The sequence below is a fragment of the Notothenia rossii genome (assembly GCF_949606895.1).
Source record: "Notothenia rossii genome assembly, chromosome: 8".
Taxonomy (NCBI): Eukaryota; Metazoa; Chordata; class Actinopteri; order Perciformes; family Nototheniidae; genus Notothenia; species Notothenia rossii.
In genome coordinates this window covers 75,236,231-75,260,343 of record NC_136906.1, presented here as the reverse complement: position 1 = coordinate 75,260,343, position 24,113 = coordinate 75,236,231, and the positions used below count along the sequence as shown (strand labels likewise).

The 24,113-nt window shown below is 39.5% G+C and overlaps 3 protein-coding genes across 4 annotated transcripts in view; 1 reads left to right on the top strand and 2 right to left on the bottom strand.

The window, feature by feature from the left end:
- Positions 1-3,874: 3,874 nt before the first annotated feature.
- LOC307016396 (microtubule-associated protein RP/EB family member 3-like) overlaps positions 3,875-24,113 on the bottom strand; it is a 77,510-nt gene continuing 57,271 nt past the window's right edge. For both annotated transcript variants that reach the window (XR_013801792.1, XR_013801793.1), the window contains exon 10: positions 3,875-3,885. The gene's annotated coding sequence lies outside the window, so the exon portion shown is untranslated. The remainder of the gene's footprint in view (positions 3,886-24,113) is intronic.
- pbk (PDZ binding kinase) lies at positions 5,160-15,745 on the top strand. Its single transcript, XM_079642835.1, has 7 exons — positions 5,160-5,317; positions 8,449-8,609; positions 10,440-10,579; positions 11,773-11,942; positions 12,143-12,272; positions 13,937-14,137; positions 15,170-15,745. Exons 2-7 carry the CDS (start codon positions 8,452-8,454, stop codon positions 15,400-15,402), a joined length of 1,032 nt encoding a protein of 343 aa, XP_079498961.1. The 5' UTR covers positions 5,160-5,317; positions 8,449-8,451; the 3' UTR covers positions 15,403-15,745.
- The window catches only part of LOC307016279 (N-acetyltransferase ESCO2-like), a 14,573-nt gene continuing 8,832 nt past the window's right edge, over positions 18,373-24,113 (bottom strand). The window contains 7 exon segments of the mRNA XM_079645317.1: positions 18,373-19,453; positions 22,149-22,258; positions 22,260-22,286; positions 22,288-22,335; positions 22,789-22,934; positions 23,100-23,187; positions 23,697-23,865. Of these exon segments, the coding sequence (XP_079501443.1) occupies positions 19,321-19,453; positions 22,149-22,258; positions 22,260-22,286; positions 22,288-22,335; positions 22,789-22,934; positions 23,100-23,187; positions 23,697-23,865 (721 nt within the window). The 3' untranslated portion in view covers positions 18,373-19,320.

Sequence of the window (24,113 nt, the reverse complement as noted above, 5' to 3'; positions counted from 1 at the left end):
TCAGACAAACCCTGACATTACATGGAGAACAGACACATGCTGTGATGATGATTAAACAAATAAAGTACTGTACTATACTGTATACATTCCCCAAAAATGGTATGTGGAAAAAAACTACGAGTCATTGTATAGTATGTCGGAAATATCATGCAAGAGTCACAGTAAAGTTTGTCAAGATATAATGTGAAATGTCTTATCATAGTGTGTCAACAAATATGTCAAACGTTTCGAAAAAAAGGTAATGATATGTCAAATGTATCATGAAAAAGTCATAGTATAGTATTTCAAAAAATTATCATGACATTTTCCGTAAAATAATATCCCAAAAGATCAATGTATAGTATGCCGAAACATATTAATAAAAAGTAATATTATACAATGTTGAAAATATCATGCAACAAGTCATATTATAGTATGTCCAAAATATTGCTACACATATAGACTGTGTAATAAGTTAATATATATATATAAAAGGCCATCGTTTAATACGATTGAAGCTCCTATCAGAGTATGTAAAACATCATGTCAAACAAAAGTCCTATGACATTATGTCTAAACATTTTTTAAAAGAAAGTCATCATAGCATAGTGTTGGAAAAAAGTCATGGTTGTAGTATGTTGAATAAATATGTGTAAAAAGTCACAGTATATTATATGGAATATATAAAAAGACATACCATCTTATGTCGTGGCTGACCTCTATTGGTGAAATAATGTATTACAATGGTAACTGCTTTCAGTATTATGTTGACATACTTTTAATCAAACACTTCATCATCATAGTACTACATATAAACCCGTCTAAACTCTCTAAAAATAACAGGCATGGAGATTAGCTACTGTCTTTATACCCAGACAGAAACGACATGCGTTCAGTTTGTCCCTGTGTGGCCTCCGTACAGCCCGCTGAGACGGAAGTATTCTAGTGGAAGGGTTCAAAGAAACTTAGTACAGAGTGGTAGCAACATTTCAGAAAGGCAGGTTACAAATCAAAGCCAAGTACCTGTGGAAATTAAAGAAGATGATAGCATTCTCGTGGTAAAGAAAGTCAACTTTATGACATTCATCTGCCATACCATTAATGTTGCAGCACAGATGAAGAAGAAAAGTGACAGAATCAAAACCATCGTGCAGGCAGCGGAGAAATTCCTTAACATTAGAGATATAAAAGCAGACCAGATACATGAATTACTAGCAACAAAAGATGTGGGAGAAACGGACAACCAGGATGAGGGTTAGCACGTTGTCAATGGTAATTCACATACTCCAGTGGAATGCTAGAAGCCTCATAGCTAATGGACAGGAGTTTAAAAAATATGTCTATGAGTTACAAACATTGCCAGATGTAATTTGTGTGCAAGAGTCTTGGTTAAAACCTCATCTAGACTTTATGATTCCAGGGTTCAGCTCTATCAGATATGATAGAGTTAGCAATCAAAATGGTGGAGGGTGTGTTACTTTCATAAAGGATGGGCTGGCCTATAGGGTAGTCCCATCCCCTGACGACAAGGAATGTGTCATAATAGAAATATGCAGCCCAAGGAAAGAAGGGAACATAAAGCTTATCAATTTCTATAACCCGTGTAAAAATCTGGACATTGAAACCTTACAGACAATAGCAGGGACGGCTCATAGAAGGGAAGTATGGTGTGGTGACTTTAATGCTCACAACAGCCTTTGGGGAAGCAGTCAAACAGACAGTAATGGGGATGTCGTAGAAGAAATGCTAGAGGAAAGATCACTGTTTTGCCTTAATGATGGACAAAAAACAAGAATAGACGTGAATAGGGGGACACAATCATGTTTGGACCTCACACTGGTGACGGATAGGTTAGTTAAATCATGTGAATGGTATGTTAAAAGTGATTCTACCATAGGAAGTGATCATTACCCAGTTTTCACAATCATCAATACAAAGGTATGTAGACAGGAAGGGAGTGTATTTACCAGGTGGTGCTTTGGTAAAGCTGACTGGGAAACATTTAGGCTTTACTGTAAGGAGTCAGCGCAATTGTTAACATTAGAAGGAAGTATAGAGGAGTGCTCAAATCAAGTCACAATGCACATTAAAGAAGCAGCAAATAAAACTATACCTAAAAAAAAACAGAGGGTAGGAAGAAAGTGGTTCCGTGGTGGAATGAGGAATGTAGCAGAGCTATTAAAGAACGAAACAAGGCATTTAGGTCTTTAAAGAAAAACTTGTCACAAGACAATATTTCAGATTATCAAAGGGAAAGGGCAGTAGCCCGTAAAACAGTAAAATACACAAAAAAGACGTCATGGAGAGAGTATTGTTCCACCATTGGAAGAGGAGTGAAGTTAGGGGATGTATGGTCGATGTTTAAACGGATGAATGGGAAAAGGAAGTCGGTTAAAATTCCCGCTTTGATTGATGGGGAGAAAGTGGCAGTGTCAAATGAAGAGAAGGCAGAATGTTTAGGTAGGGCATTTGCTGCGGTGCATAGTGGGGAACACCTTGATGACAAACATAGACAGCAAAAAGAGTGTGTATTAAGAGAAAATGAAAATGTGAGGGAAAAGAGACGGGATGATAATTCAGCTCTTGATTTAGACTTCTCAATAGCAGAACTTAAAATAGCTTTGCAAGGTACAGGATACTCAGCACCAGGACAAGACCAGCTATGCTATGCCATGTTCCGGCAGCTACCAGAGGAAACATTTAAATTAGTCCTGAGACTATTTAATCAAATCTGGAGAAACGGAGTCTTACCAATGAGTTGGAAAACGGCAGTTATATTGCCATTTAATAAGCCAGGGAAGGATCCTGCTAATCCCATTAATTACAGACCCATAGCATTAACATCACACTTATGTAAATGGATGGAGAAGATGATAGTGCATAGACTATCACACGTCTTAGAACAGAGAGGGTTAATAAGTCATTTTCAGAGTGGTTTTCGTAAAGGAAGATCCACAATAGATGCTTTGATTAGAGTAAGCAATGAGGTGGAAAAGACAGTGAAAATGAAAGAGGTTATGGCAATAGTATATTTTGATATTGAAAAGGCTTATGATTCTATGTGGAGGGATGGGTTGCTCATCAAATTGAGTAGAATGGGTGTTGGAGGGAGAATGTATAACTGGATCATGGCTTTTTTATCAGACAGAACATTCAGAGTTAAAGTAGGGGCAGAGGTTTCAAAAGAGTGCAGTATAGAAAATGGTATTCCTCAAGGGAGTTCAATCAGCCCGATATTATTTAATGTTATGATAAATGACATTTTTAGTAATTTGGATGGATGCATAAAATCTGCACTATATGCAGATGACGGGGCCATATGGATACGGGGAAGAAATGTTCCATATGTGTTTGAAAAAATAGGGAAAGCTATAAAGAAAGTGGAGAAGTGGTCATACAACTGGGATTTCAAGCTGTCAGCAAGCAAATCTTGCTTTATGAAATTTACGAATAAACGCAAGATGGAGACTGAGAAGCTTACATTATATGGAAAGCCGATGAGTGAGGTCAATGAATTTAAATATCTGGGGCTATGGTTAGATAGTAAATGTACATGGAAAACTCATATTAAACATTTGGAAACAAAATCCAAAAAAGTGTTGAACCTATTAAGAGCAGTGGCTGGATGTGACTGGGGGGCAGACAAACAGGCATTAATCGACATCTATCGGGCAATTATGAGGACAACACTGGATTATGGGTGTTTAATATATGCAGCAGCAGCACAAAAGTCATTACTAAAAATTGATAGGTTACAATATAAAGCGTTACGGTTGTGTATAGGTGCAATTAAGTCAACCCCTACTAATGCAATATTAGTTGAAGCAGGAGAGACTCCATTGGAGCTAAGAAGAGAGAAAATTGCTCTTGCTTATTGGGTCAGGTTAAAAGGAAGTGGGGAAGGAAATATCACAAACAAAATACTACAGGAGTGCTGGGAATATTCTAAGTTTCAGGGGCGTGGGTTTGGATGGACAAATAAATAAAAAATAAGGACATACGGCATGCATGAGTTAGAGTTTTCACCATCAAATCCATTCAGTAGTGTACCCCCATGGCTCTTTCCAATAGTAAATATAGATGTGAGTATTGTAGAAAAGAAAAGAGAGTGGCAAATAAATGAAGTAGGACTCAAAACAAGTTTGTACCTCAGGAATAATTATCACAATTACCTCAAAATATATACAGATGGTTCTAAAAACAAAGAAGAGTGTGTCGGAATTGGTATATATATCCCAGAATTTAAAGTGTCAATATCAAAAAGAGCATCAGACCAACTTTCAGTGTATACAGCAGAAATGCTGGCAGTAGTAATAGGATTACAGTGGGTGGAAGAGGTCAGACCAGACAGGGTGGTGATATGCACAGATTCATTATCCAGTTTACAAAGCATACAGTCAACAACAACTGCCAGAGAAGACATACTCATAGAAATCAATCACAGCCTGTTAAGACTTCACAGAAGCGGCATAGATCTGCAGTTCTGCTGGGTGCCTGCGCATGAGGGGGTGAAAGGGAACGAGTGTGCTGATAGATTAGCAAAAAGTGCACTACAAAAGGAAATCACATTACCAGTTCAACTTGGAAAAGGAGAAGGAAAAGCAGTTATTAAGAAGAAAGGGATGGAGATCTGGCAGAAAAGGTGGGAGAAAGACCAGAAAGGCAAAGAATACCATCAAGTGCAAAAGACAATTACAATTAATATTTATAAAGAAAGAAACAGAAGGGAGGAAGTAATGATAGCTAGGCTCAGACTAAATCACACTGCATTAAATGGTACGCTGTATGTCATGGGGAAAAGTGACAGTGACAAGTGTGGGAACTGTGGAGTTAGGGAAAATGTGGAACATATTTTATTACATTGTGTCACCTATAGAGTTGAAAGAGGGAAATTAAGGGATACAGTTTTAGAGGCAGAGAGGGAGTTGAATGTAGCGGGTATTCTGGGAACAGAAGGAGAAGGAGTAAGAGCTATCAGAAAAGCACTGTTCACCTTTTTGAGGGAAACTGGGATAGGGAAAAGAATTTAACAGTAGACCATGGATGATTTGTTTTTTGTTTTGTTTTATTTATTTTATTTTATTTTATTTTATGGTTTTCTTTTTGATATGCTGGTTTATTAGAGGACTGACATGATGATACACACTCGTGTACAGTAGGTGGCGGTATGCAACCAAAAGCTGTTTGCGACCCGCCATTAAAAAAGAGAAGAAGAAGAAGAAGCAGAAGAAGAAGAAGAGACGGAAGTATTGTTTTGAATGTTCGGCGCGTTTTGAGTTTGTTCGGCGCGTTTTGAGTTTGTGCAGCAGATTTGTTGAGACAGTGAAAGTAAACGCAGGTAATGTAACATTTATCCATTAAGGTATTAAGTTAACTGACCCAAAACCGTATAGTGGTTTAATTAATTGGTCTGCCACCATATTAAAACCAAAGCTTACATTGCCGTTGCAGTAGATTCGCCATGTTTCGTTGCTATAGTTTTTGCTGTTGGCTAAATGTTTACACAATACTGCTGCATTGTCTATTAACAAGTTATCTATCAGTTAATGTCACTTTACAGTACATTACCAGTTGTGCAGATATCGCAATGCCTTTTCTTTTTATGGAGCCACAATTAAGTCGTTGTTTTAAATGTTTTAAACGTTACGTCAGTTATGCCAGCCTCCATTCACAATGTAGTTATTTATAGCCTTTTTATGTATTCTTACTAAAGATAACCTTATACACAGTAAGTTCAACACAAGACAGTTTAGATTTTAATTTTGGCTTATATTACATGCATCAAAACACAACTTATATACAGTTTAAACAAGACATGTCAAATAGTAAGTCTAACAATTAACCAGATTAGCTTTAACTAGATAGTGTTTCTCAGGATAGTTACAAATGATCTGTATGCATAGCCGTGGGAACATGTTTCAAATGGGGGGTGCTGTGGGGATGGCACCAGTGCCGGTTTTGACCAATTTGCTGCCCTAGGCAAGATTTTAGCTGGCAATGAAAAACCTCTACAAAAGGCCAATACACTGCAAAAAGAGAAACGTATTGATATGGTGGACAGCTTATATAAAAAGGCTTCAAATGTATTTAGTAATCCATGAACATGTTGAATTGGAGGGGTGGACTTCACATCCTCTAAGGGGGTCTGGGGGTGTCCCCCCGGGAAGATTTTTTTAACATTTTAAAGTAAAATACTTAAATCTGGTGCACTTTGAGCGCCCAATTACTAGAGACTGATCAAGGGGATACAACTCTAAACACCCATGTAAAAAAGATCGGTTTGTATGTGAACATAACCGATAACCTACCATAGCCTACATTTATTTGTTATTGGCTAACTTGTTTTATTTTTGTGGTTCATTTATATCTTATTTTACCAGTTAACATTTATTTATTTATTTATTTATGCATATTTTTAAATCTCTCCAGTTTTAAACAATATTTTTGGTTTGCTGTCCTACAGTATACATTGGAATGATTTCAAACCTGTTTTTATTTATCCTAATAATTATAAAGGTGTCCCTTTGAAGTATTTGTTTACATAAATTGTGATCAAAACGTTTGAGACCCACTGAGATAACTTAGACTAAAGTGAACTATCTAAGCCCTCAGAGTCCTTTACCTCACTGAGCCTCTCAGTCTGACAGGACAGAACTCTCTCTCCACATTATTGTAGAAACAGCTTCTTATATCCGTTGGCGCAGCAGAAGCTAACAACAATCCCCGCCGGTACTGGTGCACCCCCTCTCTCTATCTATCTATCTGTCTCACTTTGGCTGTGAGCTGCGGGCGCCCGATAAGCCAACATTCCCCACTTTCATCACTTACAGCGCCCATCGTACAGGGCAAATGGAAAATGTAACCGGGGTGAAAAGGGTGTTATCTTTACTTAATTATGAATGTTGTTACATCAAGGCTGAAAATTCGTTTTTTTGTATTATATCTTGTGGAAGTGCAGATCCCCTGTCCTCCACCAGGGGGTGCTGCAGCACCCTCAGCACCCCTACTTCCCACGGCCTTGTCTGTATGGGTCATTTGCTTTTCTCCCATTCACTATTTTGTTATTCATTGCATTTGATGTAGTCTTACTAAATATGAGACGGTTCAGATATGAATTTGGCTTGTATCACATGCATCAAAACATAATGTATATACAGTTTAAGCAAGACCATTGGTGTATAAAGTAACTATGTAAATGTACTCAAGTTCTGTATTTAAAGGTCCCATGTCATGCTTTTCTGGCTATTACCCATCCCCTTGTGTGTTATGAAGGTTTTTCTGCATGTAAACGGTCTGCAGAGTCACAAACCCTCAAAGTACACCCTGAAGGGAGTAAAACTCTAACACAGAAAAGACCTGTCTATGCTGCCCCAGAACGCCTCGTTGGAGATTTCTCTTTTTCTTCCTGGGTACAGTGACGTGCCCATACCCAAATGAACCCATTGGTCCAAATGGACCAATCTGTGGAGCCGTTACGTTACGTCCGCGGAGCCGTTACATTTGGACCAATCCGCGGACTTCCTCACACACACACACACCCAATCTTTTCTCAGCTGCAGCTCCGCCGATTTTTCCTCCCTGAGACGGCGGGACGCGGCGAGGCTGTGAGTCGGTGTGTGACCACACACACAAACTCCCAGCCAGATTGCAGGTGTGTGTGTTCGGGCTGGGTTTCGCTGTGTCTCGCTGTCTCGCAGACGGCCACTGGGCATGGAGGGGGGGCAGGAGCTCCAACAAGGCGTTTAGGACAGAGAGTGAATACACATACTATACAGAGATGCTGTATGAGAAACCAATGTGATTTTGGAAAATTGCACAATATGCATTTATTTGAGTAGACCTCAACAATGGAATTATGATCAGTAGAAATGGCCATGACGTGGGACCTTTAAGTCTTCATTTGTGCTACTGTGTACTTCTACTCCACTACAATTCAGAGTTAAATGGTGTACTTTTCCTCCACTACGTGTATTTAATACCTTTAGTTACTTCACAGATTTTGATTAATGATGTGAAATCTAATCAAGTGTTAAATCAGACTTTAGTTCCACCTGGAGTAAATTCACAAGCTACCCTGCAGTATACAAAGTCATTCAGACTAGCTGCACCTTTAGCAGCTTTGAGAACACTTTCATGATCAATCGTTATAAAACATATCATATATATTATTCTGAAATGGACCAATCTGCACAATGACTACTTTTACTGTTGGTACTTTAAGTATATTTTGATGCCAACACTTTGACTTGTAACAGAGTATTCCTACACTCTGGTACTTCTATTCTTACTTAAGTACTTTTCCCGACTGAACATGTCAAAGTATCTTTACAAGTCTAACCATTAATGAAATGAACTTTAACTAGATAGTGTTTCTCAGGATAGGTACATTTCATCAGTTTGGATCGTTTGCTCCTACCCCCATATGTATGTTCCCCTGTGATTTCTTACGTTGTTTGTTTTTCCTATCAGAGAATGGCCTCCGCATTTATCGATGAGAGTGCGATGAAGACACCTACAAACGTCCGAGTGAAGAAGTTTGTGAACGGAGGGACCCCCATCACCATCCCGGCCTCACCCTTCATGAAGAAACTCGGCTGTGGGACTGGGGTCAACGTTTACCGCATGGACAGGTTTGTAGTTTCCTCTGTTTGATAAAAAACAAATGTGTCTGATATATCAACACCGGAAAAACCAGACATGCAAATTCTATGAGCAGTTTCTGTATTGAATAGTCACATATCTTCAGAGGTGGGAAGTAGTGGAGTACAAATACTCTGTTACTGTGCTGCTTAAGTACATCTTTCTGGTATCAGTACTTTACTCCACTACTTATTTTTCTGACGACTTTTTACTTTTACTTCTTACATGTTGAACCCAAATACCTGTACTTTCTACTTCTTACATGTTGAACCCAAATACCTGTACTTTCTACTTCTCTCATGTTGAACACAAATACCTGTACTTTCTACTTCTTACATGTTGAACACAAATACCTGTACTTTCTACTTCTTACATGTTGAACTCAAATACCTGTACTTTCTACTTCTCACATGTTGAACACAAATACCTGTACTTTCTACTTCTCACATGTTGAACACAAATACCTGTACTTTCTACTTCTTACAAGTTGAACACAAATACCTGTACTTTCTACTTCTCACATGTTGAACACAAATACCTGTACTTTCTACTTCTTACATGTTGAACCCAAATACCTGTACTTTCTACTTCTTACATGTTGAACACAAATACCTGTACTTTCTACTTCTCACATGTTGAACACAAATACCTGTACTTTCTACTTCTTACATGTTGAACACAAATACCTGTACTTTCTACTTCTCACATGTTGAACACAAATACCTGTACTTTCTACTTCTTACAAGTTGAACACAAATACCTGTACTTTCTACTTCTCACATGTTGAACACAAATACCTGTACTTTCTACTTCTTACATGTTGAACCCAAATACCTGTACTTTCTACTTCTTACATGTTGAACACAAATACCTGTACTTTCTACTTCTCACATGTTGAACACAAATACCTGTACTTTCTACTTCTTACGTGTTGAACACAAATACCTGTACTTTCTACTTCTTACAAGTTGAACACAAATACCTGTACTTTCTACTTCTTACATTTTGAACACAAATACCTGTACTTTCTACTTCTTACAAGTTGAACACAAATACCTGTACTTTCTACTTCTTACATGTTGAACCCAAATACCTGTACTTTCTACTTCTTACATGTTGAACACAAATACCTGTACTTTCTACTTCTTACATGTTGAACACAAATACCTGTACTTTCTACTTCTTACATGTTGAACACAAATACCTGTACTTTCTACTTCTTACATTTTGAACTCAAATACATGTACTTTCTACTTCTTACATGTTGAACTCAAATACATGTACTTTCTACTTCTCTCATTTTCCAAACAGGCTGGTTCCTTTAGTCTGAATGTGTGTTTGGTGGCGTGATCATTATTATTTAGAGTCATTGCGTGCCTATTGATTTGAACACGATCCGTGTATCCATCATTTCCTGGTCTTCTCTAAAGAAGAGGGACCAATGAAAACGTTGTCATGTTGCTGTTGGTCACCATGGAAACATTCATTAGCTAACAATGACATTATTGTTCTATTAATATAAAGGGAGGTCAGGTACTCTTTAAAACAGCTGCTAGTTATGGGTACTTTTTACTGAAGTACATTTAGAAGCCCATACTTCTTTTAGTCAGTACTTCTACTTTTACCAGAGTATTTTTAAACACGAGTATCTGTACTTCTACTTGAGTAAAGGATGTGTGTCCCGTACTTTTGCCATCTCTGCATATCTTTCCAAAAGATTTCATGTGTCAACATTTCTGTCACCCATTCCTTCTGCATATGAAATGTTTTCTCTCTGTCCATAAATAATATCCATGTGTTGTTTATTTATTTAATCCTAGGATGGGAAAGCTGAACGCGTCTCCCTGGGCTGTGAAGAAGATCAACACCAAGTGTGCATCCAATCAGATGGCGATGTTTCAGAAGCGCCTGAACGAGGAGGCAGAGGTCCTGAAGGGAATCAACCACCCCAACATCGTTGGTAAGACGTCACAGCAGGAAAATGATTCAGGAGAGAAAACATAGATTAATAACTTAATGTCTCTTTAAGTCTCTATCATCAATTACCAAAGGAATACTTCGATGAGACTTAAGGTACAAACTGCACAATTATTATTGATGATAACTTTGATAAAGGTTTCACAATCTCTACTTCAAATGGACAGCGATAAAACTCCCATTTTCACAAAGGCCTGATGAGAAAAATAAGTAAATGCATCTTCAGCATTGATGTTTTTTTAATCTCAGCTCACTTTAATAGTGCTTATTAAAGATATCAAAGAAGAGAAAAATATAATCTTAAACACAAAACAATGCAAGTTCAAATATAAGGATAAAATGAACATGTATAAAGTTAAAATATATATTTTTGATGTGAATGAACTGTAATGTAAACCGGAAAGTAGAGGATGTACAGGTAATAAGAAGTAAAGCATGAATATGCATTCTGGGATGTTATCAGGTAGTAATACAAAGTAGTACAAATGGAAAAGGAAAGGAGGTGAAGGGACAATATATAAGTAAACATGCTTTAGATCAAGGGTGTCAAACTCAAGGCCCGGGGGCCAAATCCGGCCCGCGACTTCATTTCTGTGGCCCCACAAGAGCTTGCGAAGAATATAATATGTTTATTATACGATTACATGCCGATCTACAGAAGCATGATGTCCATAAACTACATGTCCCACAATGCATCTCATATTAGACTCGGAATTTGACTTTTTTTCTCAAAATGTCACTTATTTTTTTTTGTTTTTCCAGAATTTGGCTTCTCTTTTTAAATCATTTTGTGACATGCGCACTGAAAGAGACTTGCAATTGTTTGCCCTAGACTTCTGCTTTCAGACGTAGTTAATTATGAAGTTATTACCCTATCCGATAATAATCCAATGCAGAGGCAATCATGTAATAGGATACATTATTTTATATATATATTGAATATTTAAATATGTATATTTATATAGTCTTAAAGTTACAACCGGCCCTTTGAGTGCAACCATAATGCTGATGTGGCCCGTGATGAAATTGAGTTTGACACCCCTGCTCTAGATTCAGGCTGATTGGACAAATGCTTTAACTGTGCTGTCGGCTTTTCCATACTTACTTACTTTCATTTTCTAACCAAACACAACAATCTGGTGTTGATTATGTGTCCCTGTCATCCCAACATCGTAGGGTTTCGTGCCTTCACCGAGGCCAAGGACGGAACAAAGTGTCTGGCGATGGAGTACGGAGGAGAGCAGTCGCTCAACGACCTGATCGAGAAGAGGAAGGCGGATGGCCTCAAAGCTTTCCCTGCTGCCAACATCGAGAAAGTAGCGCTGCATGTTGCACGTGGCCTTCAGGTAAACCATGAAGTCACTTCCACCTACGTCTTTCTCTGGACTCACTCTGGTGTCTGTATACACTAGAAATGTCAATATTAGTTTATTGTTTATGTCAGCTGCTCTTCCCATTTGAACCCCTTTGAAATCTCAAGTTATAGTGTAGAGGAGTGTAATCGAGCAGGTAATAGAAGTTCTTATTTTCTCCTTTCTCTCCCCAGTATCTGCACAATGAGAAGAAGCTGCTGCACGCCGACATGAAGTCCTGTAACGTCGTCATCAAGGGCGACTTTGAGACGGTGAAGATCTGCGATGTCGGCGTGTCTCTGCAGCTCGACGAGAACATGAGAGGTATTGTGAGAGCTCGTGTCGGTGAAGATAGAAATCAATTGTATACTAATACTCTGCATGATAGTATTCAAGTTCGGGGATATCTCAAAAATAACAAACTGTGTTCCTCAGCTCCTCAATATATTAAGAATTTAAAAGAAATAGTAGGTCAGTATCAGCAACTTTGTAAACAACAGGGAAAATATAGCATATTTTCCTACTTTTTTATTTATAGCAGGTTACACAATCATTTGGACAAACCTTTTAAAATTGTAAAGAGTCATTCCTTTGTTGTTCAACCTTGAAGCAATTATCTCAAGGTTTTCAAGTGATAACAGTTTTGGAAATTGAGCAATAACAAAGGGGGGAGGATGACGTTGTGTCACGTGACTTGAATTTTGAATTGAGCCGTCCCTTATAGATACTATCTCTTTGCATATGCACACACACACTTTTGAATTGAGCCGTCCCTTACAGTGTTTCCCATACATTGATTTATTTGTGGCGGGTCGCCACAATTAAATATCGTCTGCCACAAATGGATCTCATAAAATTTAATTAAAAAAAATTATTATAAAAAAATGTTTTTGTAGTCTAATGGATAGTGAGTTGGTCTGATGATCGGAAGGTTGCGAGTTCAAATCCTGCCTGGAACACCACTACTAGTGTGTCCTTGAGTAAGGCACTTAGCCCTCGGTTACTCCAGGGAGAATGTCCCTGTGATTGATCATTGTAAGTCTCTTTGGAATAAGGCGTCTGCGAAATGCCTGAATTGTAAATGATATTTTTGGGAGAATAAACCCCACAGATCCTCAACTCTGGTGTGTATTATCTTATTTGAGGGGGGGGTGGATGCATGGACCACTCGAATAGGTTAAGGGGCCTTTGGCTTTTCTTGCCGGCGGGGGGGGGGGGGTGCGGTGCCCCCACAAATAGAATCAAATTCTGTGGGAAACACTGCCTTATATTTACACTATCTCTTTACATATGCACACACACACTTTTGAATTGAGCCGTCCCTTATAGATACTATCTCTTAACGTATGCACACACACCATTTTGAATTGCGCCGTCCCTTATCCTATCTCTTAACGTCTCCCTGCCGACAGGGACACCCCTCCTGGCATGGTCCTTGGAAGATGCGGCGGTGTTTTGTTTTTTTCCGTCACAGGAACGCGCTTTGCTGGCGGCGAAAATAATCCCACCAGACTCCTTTGCCCCTCCAACAGAGCGATGTCCTTTTTCCTTTTTCCCTTTCGTCATTTCAAGCTATATTTTTTTTTGACGGTCTCGGCTCGAGTTTAGGGTGTTCCGAGCTGAATAAGAGCGTCAAATGACACCAAGACACCCCCCTGGAGGAAACGCTGATTGACTGTGAGGATTGAATGGAGCACAAAGGATGCTTCAGTCTGACTATATTGAATCTCCCATTAGATGGTAGCAGTTCATATTCTCTGTTCAGAACATGCTTTGGGTCCCAGATGATGTTGTTGGACAGCCTCTCAGGTTACTATGGTAAGCTGAGTCAGAAAGTCTTTGACAGGGTCGACCAACAATCTTTGAGCAGATTTGACAGGTGGAGCAGTTTTGATTTTCAAACACTTGTACCAGGTAGTATTGCAGTACTGTAGAGTAGACTAAATGTCCAACCTGGTTTCATGAATAGTGTTTTCCCTTCTCCTCAGTGTCAGATCCGAAGGCGGAGTACATCGGCAGCGAGCCTTGGACACCGAAGGAAGCTCTGGAGGGCGGAGAGATCACGGACAAGGCGGACATCTTTGCATACGGGCTGACGCTGTGGGAGATGATGTCGCTGGCCATGCCTCACATGGAGATGCTGGAGGATGAGAACGACGAAAAAGAAGTAGATGAGGAGGAAGATGAAGGTGAGACAGACGCTCTGTAGCCTCAGGAAGCATGACTTTCACACTTTGTCAACACAAATTCCTTCAGGAGCCACATTTTAGTACATTTTAGACTTGTTTTTCTGAAATACTTTGGTGTTCCCATGCATATTAGATACACATTTGTAGCTTATTGGAAACAAATACTTCATAGCTGTTATTAAATATATGAGAATCACATTTTTATGGCATACTAGTACTTAGTATTTCTGTTGGCATAAACTGTGACTTTTAAAGACAATTGTAGGTTTAGTGGTACAAATCTGTCGTGAGCTGAGCTGCACTAATATCTTCTTTATACTATGTCATTAGTAGTTTGAAAATATAGTCACAATATGTCAAGTAAAATGTCAAATTCAGAACACCCAGTCTCTAAAACATCTTCAAATTATACACATTTTGGTTAAGGTTATCAAAAATTGGGAAAGTCTGTGGATAAAAAGCTTATGGTTGATTTTTTTTTTTTACATTTAATGCCGCTACATTGTAATCTCTAACCTTCAAATTATACATTCACATTTTGCTTAAAGGTGGGGTAGGTAATTCACTTCAGAAACAATTTTTTTTATATTCCATGGAATGATCTTAACATCCCGATAGCAATGAATATATTAAATGCTTTGCCAATAAATACACACAAAAAAAATGTCATCTGTGGAAGCCGTGGCGCTGTAAAAAGCACGACCAATCATCTGAGCCGGCCCGGCTAAAGTAACTGGATGGCCTACCTGCCTGTCAGCCTTCCATCTGTGCACAAACTTATCTCGTGCCCTCATTGGTCATGTGCGCGTTCGTGTGTGTTGGAGGAGGGGCTCTGTGAGGAAGTCTGAAGGAAGGGGCAGATTTTATCCGGTTGTGTATTTTCAAATTCTAGCGCACTCGAGCTGGTTTCTCCATTCTTACCTACCCTACCTTTAACATTATCCAAAATTGGAAACGTCTGTCGATAAAATGGTTGATTTTTTTTGGACATTTTAGGCCGCTACATTCAGACCAGTTACGTTTGTGTTTCAGACCAATCGTTCGAGGTCAGTTTCGACGAGGAGGCGTACTACGATAGGTTGGGCACGCGGCCGGCGGTGGACCTCGAGGTTCTCGGCAACTCGTACCGGAGGATGGTGGAGCTCTTCTACCTGTGCACTGAGGAAGACCCCATGAAAAGACCCTCAGCCGCACAGATCCTCCAGGCTTTAGAGAGCAACGTCCCGCTGAATATAAACCCCAACGATGTCATCGTCATCGACTAGATCTGCAAGTTAGTTATCTAGTTTAGGATCCAGACTATTGTTTAAAGGCTGGTTTAAGATGTATTGCGAATTTCTCTTATTTACTATCCAGAAAATGTAAATGTTTCAGATCTGGACTAAATGTAGAAAAACACCAGGCGCTAAATGGTTGATTTTGGCGTGAAAAACAAATCTTTATACTGAGTGTAAATGTTTCTACTTACTGTTTGTGTTATGTTTGTTTCTGCACTTCTGTAAACATTCATGTCTCGATCAAACTCTTGAGCTATCCTGTGTTTATCTTCTTTGTATGTTGCGCTTATGTATTATCGGCTATAATAGAATTAAAGATATATTGAATGAAGTTGTTTTTGTATTGTTATTTGAGCTAAGCTGCAAGCTATGTGCTTGTATTTTAGGTATTAAAATCATGCTTAGCAATTTATTTCAAATGGGAAGTATTAGGAACTCTAAAGAAAACAGTGGTTATTATTTGATGCTAAAACGAGATTATCTTATATGTTATATTCCAACCCAGTCTCACGGCATTTCGTGTTATAGTCACGAAATGAATCTATTGATTCGTGTTCACCAACACGATTTCCCCATTTTTTTCGTGTCACACAGAACGATTTTAAAAGCAATGTATTTCTATTAAATTAATTGCTTTGACTACAACACGAAATGTCGTGAGACTGGGTTGGTTATTCTAAAGATTTATAGTGTTCATGTTTGCAGTTAATATAAAGCTACCGTAGCACAAAGACTGGAACGAGCTAGATTTGTATTTTGTAGTCACACAGATACACTTTTTAAAAAGGAAGAATTATATAAAACAGATTTAAGAGAACTGTTAGTCAGGGTACAGGACTGTCTCAGAAAATTAGAATATTGTGATAAAGTTCTTTATTTTCTGTAATGCAATTAAAAAAACAAAAATGTCATACATTCTGGATTCATTACAAATCAACTGAAATATTGCAAGCCTTTTATTATTTTAATATTGCTGATTATGGCATACAGCTTAAGAAAACTCAAATATCCTATCTCTAAATATTAGAATATCATGAAAAAGTATACTAGTAGGGTGTTCAACGAATCACTTGAATCGTCTAATTAACTCGAAACACCTGCAAGGGTTTCCTGAGCCTTGAAAAACACTCAGCTTGGTTCAGTAAACTAAATCACAAGTATGGGGAAGACTGCTGATCTGACTGCTGTCCAGAGGACCGTCATTGACACCCTCCATCAGGAGGGTAAGACACAAAAAGAAATTTCTCAAAGAGCAAGCTGTTCACAGAGTGCAGTTTCAAAGCACATCCACAAAAAGTCTGTTGGAAGGGGGAAATGTGGCAGGAAACGCTGCACAACCAAGAGAGATGACCGCAGCCTTAACAGCATTGTGAAGAAGAGTCGCTTCCAGAATTTGGGGGAGCTTCAAAGACAGTGGACTGAAGCTGGAGTCCAGGTATCAAAAGTCACTGTTCACAGACGTGTCCGGGAAATGGGCTACAATAGCCGTATTCCCATGGTCAAGCCACTTCTGAACTCAAGACAACGGAAGAGGCGTCTGACTTGGGCTAAGGAAAAGAAGCACTGGACAGTTGCACAGTGGTCCAAAGTCCTCTTTTCAGACGAAAGCAAGTTTTGTATTTCATTTGGAAGTCAAGGCGCCAGAGTCTGGAGAAAGGCTGGAGAGGAGCAAAATCCAAGTTGCTTGAAATCCAGTGTGAAGTTCCCACAGTCAGCGATGGTTTGGGGAGCCATGTCAGCTGCTGGTGTTGGTCCACTGTGTTTCATCAAGCCCAGAGTAAATGCAGCTGTGTACCAAGAGATTTTAGAGCACTACATGCTTCCGTCTGCTGAAAAGCTCTATGGAGATGAGGAATTCATTTTCCAGCATGATCTGGCACCTGCCCACAGTGCCAAAACCACCAGTAACTGGTGTACTGACCATGGCATTACTGTCCTCGATTGGCCTGCAAATTCCCCTGACCTGAACCCCATAGAGAATATGTGGGGTGTTGTGAAGAAGAAGCTGAAAGACACCAGACCCAACAATGCTAATGAGCTAAAGGCCGCTATTGAAGCATCCTGGGCATCCATAACACCTCAGCAATGCCACAGGCTGATTGCCTCCATGCCACGCCGCATTGATGCAGTAATCCGTGCAAAAGGATTCCCAACCAAGTACTGAGTGCATTAATGGACATTTTCAAATGTTTGATTGTGTTTTGCTGTTATAAATCTTTTTTTTTTTTACTTGGTCTGAGGAACTATTCTAATTTTTTGAGATAGGATATTTGAGTTTTCTTAAGCTGTATGCCATAATCAGCAATATTAAAATAATAAAAGGCTTGCAATATTTCAGTTGATTTGTAATGAATCCAGAATGTATGACATTTTTGTTTTTTTAAATTGCATTACAGAAAATAAAGAACTTTATCACAATATTCTAATTTTCTGAGACAGTCCTGTATATGCAGGAATCCTGAAGTCAGATGTAAGACCTTTTTTAAGACCCTTTCCACACATTTTAAGGCCTCTTCGAGTTCTAACCGGTTACCTTGGCGACACACTTTGCCTCACATTGACTATACAGTATTGATTGTCCTTCCAACCATTTGGACGCAGACTCGCATTTCCCCATAACGATGTTGTTTAGCAACCGGCGTAAACGGACCTTCGCACGATATCAAGCAGTGAGCGTGCGATGTCCTTTTCAGATGACGTCAGATCCAACGGGATGCCATAAATAAACTACACAGAATCACACTACACACCTACGCAATGATTACATTCAGGCACACTGTAGAATACAACCTCTTTGGACAATTGATATACTTATTGAAAACAAGCTACAAAATGTAATACCTTGGAAAATGCCCTTTAATACTTTTTAATAGCCTTCATTTTCACTAAATTGATTTATCAACTTTTAAGACCCTGCGGACCCCCTGGTTAGTGTATAAAAACACGTTCAAGAAACAATTTTAGGCAATATGTTTATTAATGTATTTACAAAGTAGAATGGCCTCCACATCTCAAACAGGTCTATTAACATATGTTCCTTCCAAAAAATAATCAGGAAAACGTCCAACTGGAAGTAACAAAAAAGGAAAAACGTATAAAAAGGAGGCCTCTGTGTCTTTGATACAAAAAGGGAAAAATATTTTCAGTCCCTGCCCATTTCAAGCTGCTCATTAAGCAGAATATAAACATCTGAATACAAAACAGTGTCAATATACACAACATTCAACAGCAGAACGGAATATAAATACTGAGCGATAACAGGCACATCATTAACCTCTGAAAACTCAACATACTTCACCCACGAAATGTCCTTTGAATTATTAAAACTCCATGTTTTCCTGAATATTTCAAGCACACTTTGTTCATCTCACATGCCTCCACTGACAAAATGCTCTAAAATAACCCAGAAAGGTATTGATGAATGTATTAAATGTCATCTGTCTAGCAGATTTAAATTGACAGTTTCACGTCTAAAAGAGCATTTTAAATAGTAAAATAGGTCCAAATGCACGTGTTTGGCAAGTAGTGTGCATACGTCTTGATTAAAAAACCTTTGATTAAACTGCATCGTTTTTCTATTAAAACACAGCCCTGATTTACTTTACCCAATTCTGTACTCAATGTGGAGGTTTGCCAGAAAACACCTTTCAGATGTAGGGCGACTACAGGTGAAGATTTTGTGGGTGAAGCGTTGCTTTAACCATGAACACAGAACGTATCGTAACTAAACATCTGAAGCTTAAACACTCTTCAATTCAATCTAACGCCTAGTCCACATAAGAACCTGAACAAGTATGGCTTTGCATATGAAAGACAATTTAACGATTGCCGGAAGGTGTGTTGATAAGCAATACTTATAATGAACCGTGAGAGTTAAAACAGTGATGCATCCTCCAGCTTTTTACTTCATGAGATGAAGTTGTAAACGAGGAAGGTCGGTGTGTTGGAGAACTTTGTAGCAAACTGTTTGCCGTCAGGTGTCGGGTCGGAGAAGGCGATCTCCTGCTTCGTGAGGTGGCTGCCGTACACGAAGGTGCTCCTTTAAGAAAACAAGGAAAAGGGAAGAACCATGTTTTTAAATTAGTGTCAGGTTGTCCATAGGTCAGCATTATCTGGTTTATTAATGACATTTAACATTTCTTTTTGACCCTCAAAAAACAATTGTATCATAACCAGAGCTACACAAATGAAACAAGCAGTTATCAATTAAATGTATCTAGATTTTTTTTTACTCATTTAAAAAAGGAGAAATATTAGCGAGCATGTGGTAAACTCCTGACGTTTTGAACAACTCACTTTTACTTGTGATCTGAACTAAAGGTTTTAGAAAAGGCTACAAAGACACATTTATAAACAAAAGGTTATTTCTTAACATTACAGATTTAAATCATTACCCTGGGAATTTGTACAAAAGAAACAAGAAGACCTTAAAGGTCCCCTATCATACTGTTTTTCATCAATATGAAAAATATGGGTTACCTTGGTTGGTGATTGGCTAATGGTTACACAAGCCAAAACATCGTTATGACATCATTAAGTGGGTAAAATCTGATCAGCTCATTTTCAGACAGGTTTTTATAGAAATGGATCAAAAAGAGAGAGAATCTTTGTTCCTGAAACTTTCAGAGTCTCTTTCCACAGAGGGGACACATGTTGATGTAGAAGAGACATGAAGAAGAGGGGACACATGTTGATGTAGAAGAGACATGGAGAAGAGGGGACACATGTTGATGTAGAAGAGACATGAAGAAGAGGGGACACATGTTGATGTAGAAGAGACATGGAGAAGAGGGGACACATGTTGATGTAGAAGAGACAAGAAGAAGACGGGGACACACGTTGATGTAGAAGAGACATGAAGAAGAGGGGGAACACATGTTGATGTAGAGGGGACACATGTTGATGTAGAAGAGACATGAAGAAGAGGGGACACATGTTGATGTAGAAGAGACCATGGAGAAGAGGGGACACATGGTGATGTAGAGGGGACACATGTTGATGTAGAAGAGACATGAAGAAGAGGGGACACATGTTGATGTAGAAGAGACATGGAGAGAGGGGACACATGTTAATGTAGAGGGGACATGAAGAAGAGGGGACACATGTTGATGTAGAGGGGACACATGTTGATGTAGAAGAGACATGAAGAAGAGGGACACATGGTGATGTAGAGGGGACACATGTTGATGTAGAAGAGACATGAAGAAGAGGGGACACATGTTGATGTAGAAGAGACATGGAGAAGAGGGGACACATGGTGATGTAGAGGGGGACACATGTTAATGTAGAAGAGACATGAAGAAGAGGGGACACATGTTGATGTAGAGGGGACACATGTTGATGTAGAAGAGACATGAAGAAGAGGGGACACATGTTGATGTAGAAGAGAACATGGAGAAGAGGGGACACATGTTAATGTAGAAGAGACATGAAGAAGAGGGGGACACATGCTGATGAAGAAGAGACATGAAGAAGAGGGGACACATGTTGATGTAGAAGAGACATGAAGAAGAGGGGACACATGTTGATGTAGAAGAGGGGACACATGTTGATGTAGAAGAGACATGAAGAAGAGGGGACACATGTTGATGTAGAAGAGACATGAAAGAAGAGGGGACACATGTTGATGTAGAAGAGGGGACACATGTTGATGTAGAAGAGACATGAAGAAGAGGGGACACATGTTAATGTAGAAGAGACATGAAGAAGAGGGGACACATGTTAATGAAGAAGAGACATGAAGAAGAGGGGACACATGTTGATGTAGAAGAGGGGACACATGTTGATGTAGAAGAGACATGAAGAAGAGGGGACACATGTTGATGTAGAAGAGGGGGACACATGTTGATGTAGAAGAGACATGGAGAAGAGGGGACACATGTTGATGTAGAAGAGACATGGAGAAGAGGGGGACACATGTTAATGTAGAAGAGACATGAAGAAGAGGGGACACATGCTGATGAAGAAGAGACATGAAGAAGAGGGGGACACATGTTGATGTAGAAGAGACATGAAGAAGAGGGGACACATGTTGATGTAGAAGAGGGGGACACATGTTGATGTAGAAGAGACATGAAGAAGATGGGGACACATGTTGATGTAGAAGAGACATGAAGAAGAGGGGGACACATGTTGATGTAGAAGAGACATGAAGAAGAGGGGACACATGTTGATGTAGAAGAGGGGACACATGTTGATGTAGAAGAGACATGGAGAAGAGGGGACACATGTTTGATGTAGAAAGAGACATGGAGAAGAGGGGGACACATGTTAATGTAGAAGAGACATGAAGAAGAGGGGACACATGCTGATGAAGAAGAGACATGAAGAAGAGGGGACACATGTTGATGTAGAAGAGACATGAAGAAGAGGGGACACATGTTGATGTAGAAGAGGGGACACATGTTGATGTAAGAAGAGACATGAAGGAGAGGGGACACATGTTGATGTAGAAGAGACATGAAGAAGAGGGGACACATGTTGATGTAGAAGAGACATGGAGAAGAGGGGACACATGTTGATGTAGAAGAGACATGAAGAAGAGGGGACACATGTTGATGTAGAAGAGACATGAAGAAGAGGGGGACACATGTTGATGTAGAAGAGACATGAAGAAGAGGGGACACATGTTGATGTAGAAGAGACATGAAGAAGAGGGGACACATGTTGATGTAGAAGAGGACATGAAGAAGAGGATTTTGCATAATAGGTGACCGTTAAGACTTGTGTTGTACTGACGGTGTCCAGCATGCGTTGTGGCGATGCCCTGTCGTCGGGCCAGGCTGAAGACCCAGATGCGGCTGATCCCACAGAGAGCCTGCTCGGGGACGGTGGAGCAGCACCAGGGCACGGTGTCGCTCCATGAAGTCGTCCCTTCGTCATGTCTTTGTTATGCTCCGGCTGCTCCAACACTCTGTACGCCTGAGGAGACACACCAAGGAGCAATTAGGCTCCGAACAATTAACTGCAAAGAGTTTGAAACGTCACAAACCAAAAAGGGAATTGGAGTCAGAAATGCAATAGGTTATTCTGATTAATAACATGCCTGTATTAGTTGATTTGTATGCATGTAGATTAAAGTAAAAGTCAACTTTATTGTCAATCTTTCAGTTTGTATGTACAGACCGAGATCAGAATACCGTTTCCCACAATCCCAAATACAAATATATATATCCTACACACAATCAGACACATTAATACATAAATAAAGGCACAACAATCAATATATACAATACGCTGTTCCAAACTTGTTATACTTAACAAATAAAGGCTTTTACTAAAAAAATGTTTGTCTTTCGGCCCGCTACACCACACACACACACACACACACACACCCACACACACACACACACACACACACACACCCCCCCCTACCTGTCTGATGGGCTCGGCGACGAGGCAGCCCACCACCATGCGCTCAGAGTTGATGAACAGGTACGTCTTCGCCTGCGCCGGTCTGCTCAGAGTCAGCTGCTGGAAACCCAACTCGCTATCCGCTACATGTCGAACGTCATCAGCCTGAAAACAAACACACATGGTGAGGAAGAACGTGTGGAAAAACAAGTCTGTACAACACAAAGGTAAAAACATTCCCAGCAGTCAGATGTTTGACTGATTGGATTGCTAGCCAGCTGAACTGAGTTTAAAGACTTAAAGTGGAGAAATAAGTTGAACTCCAAAACCTTTTTTGATGGCGTATTTGGGATCACCTGGCAGAACAAGGATGATTTTTCCATCCCAGAACTCAGCAACGATACGCTCCTTCTTCCAGCCCTGAAAACACAACAGAGAGAAGAAGCTTGTAGTTTTGTTCACGCAGAAGAAGTGTGTAAAATAACAAACTACTTAACATAAACACAAGCTACATAAACTATTACGGTGGCAACAAAAGAGAAAAGACTGAAGGGACAGTAAAAGGTTAAAGTAAGATAAGAAAGTAGTCCCTATCAGATCATAGAGCAGTTTAATTAGGAGTACTACAGGTCTATTGCGTTGAAAAGAACCACTTGATTGTCCCTCACTATGTCAATTATGCCTCTGTTACGAAACATCCCTTTTGTTATTGAATAAAGTTTGTGAACATTGTATAAGATGCACATCGGAAAACAGAAGGGGAGGGTTTCAATGTTTACTGTTCCCCTATTGCAAAGGTTTACTACTCCCTGTAACTGGTGAAATGTTCTCAACTGTCTTCTAAATAAAGAATTGTAAAAAAGACAATGTGCCATCAGCGCATAGCTAGGTGTCAAAGTTCAGTCAGAGAGATTAATGGACATCTTTACCACATATTTGATGGATTCGAGGAAGCGTTGGTGGAACAGGTTGTGTTGGAAGGTGTCCTCCGGGTTGTCAAAGCTGTACACCATCCCACAGGAGCTGCAGGTCGTTGCTCCAAACTGCTTCTGACCTGCGTCCTGAGCGGGGACATGGAGAGAAACATCGAGTGAACACACAAAAAGAAAAATACAATTAAAGTGGACCTATCATGCTATTTTTAGGCAATAGCATAGGTCTCAGATATACAAGAAAATATATAAAAAAACATGTCTATGAAGTGTTTTGCTCAAAATACCAAACAGATCGCCCATTCTAGCCATGCCTCATATCCCTCCATTTCACTTCCTGTTTCAAACGTGCTGATTAGATAGATAGATCTGATAGAGCTTTAAAAAAAAAAACGCCATATCATGGATTATCAA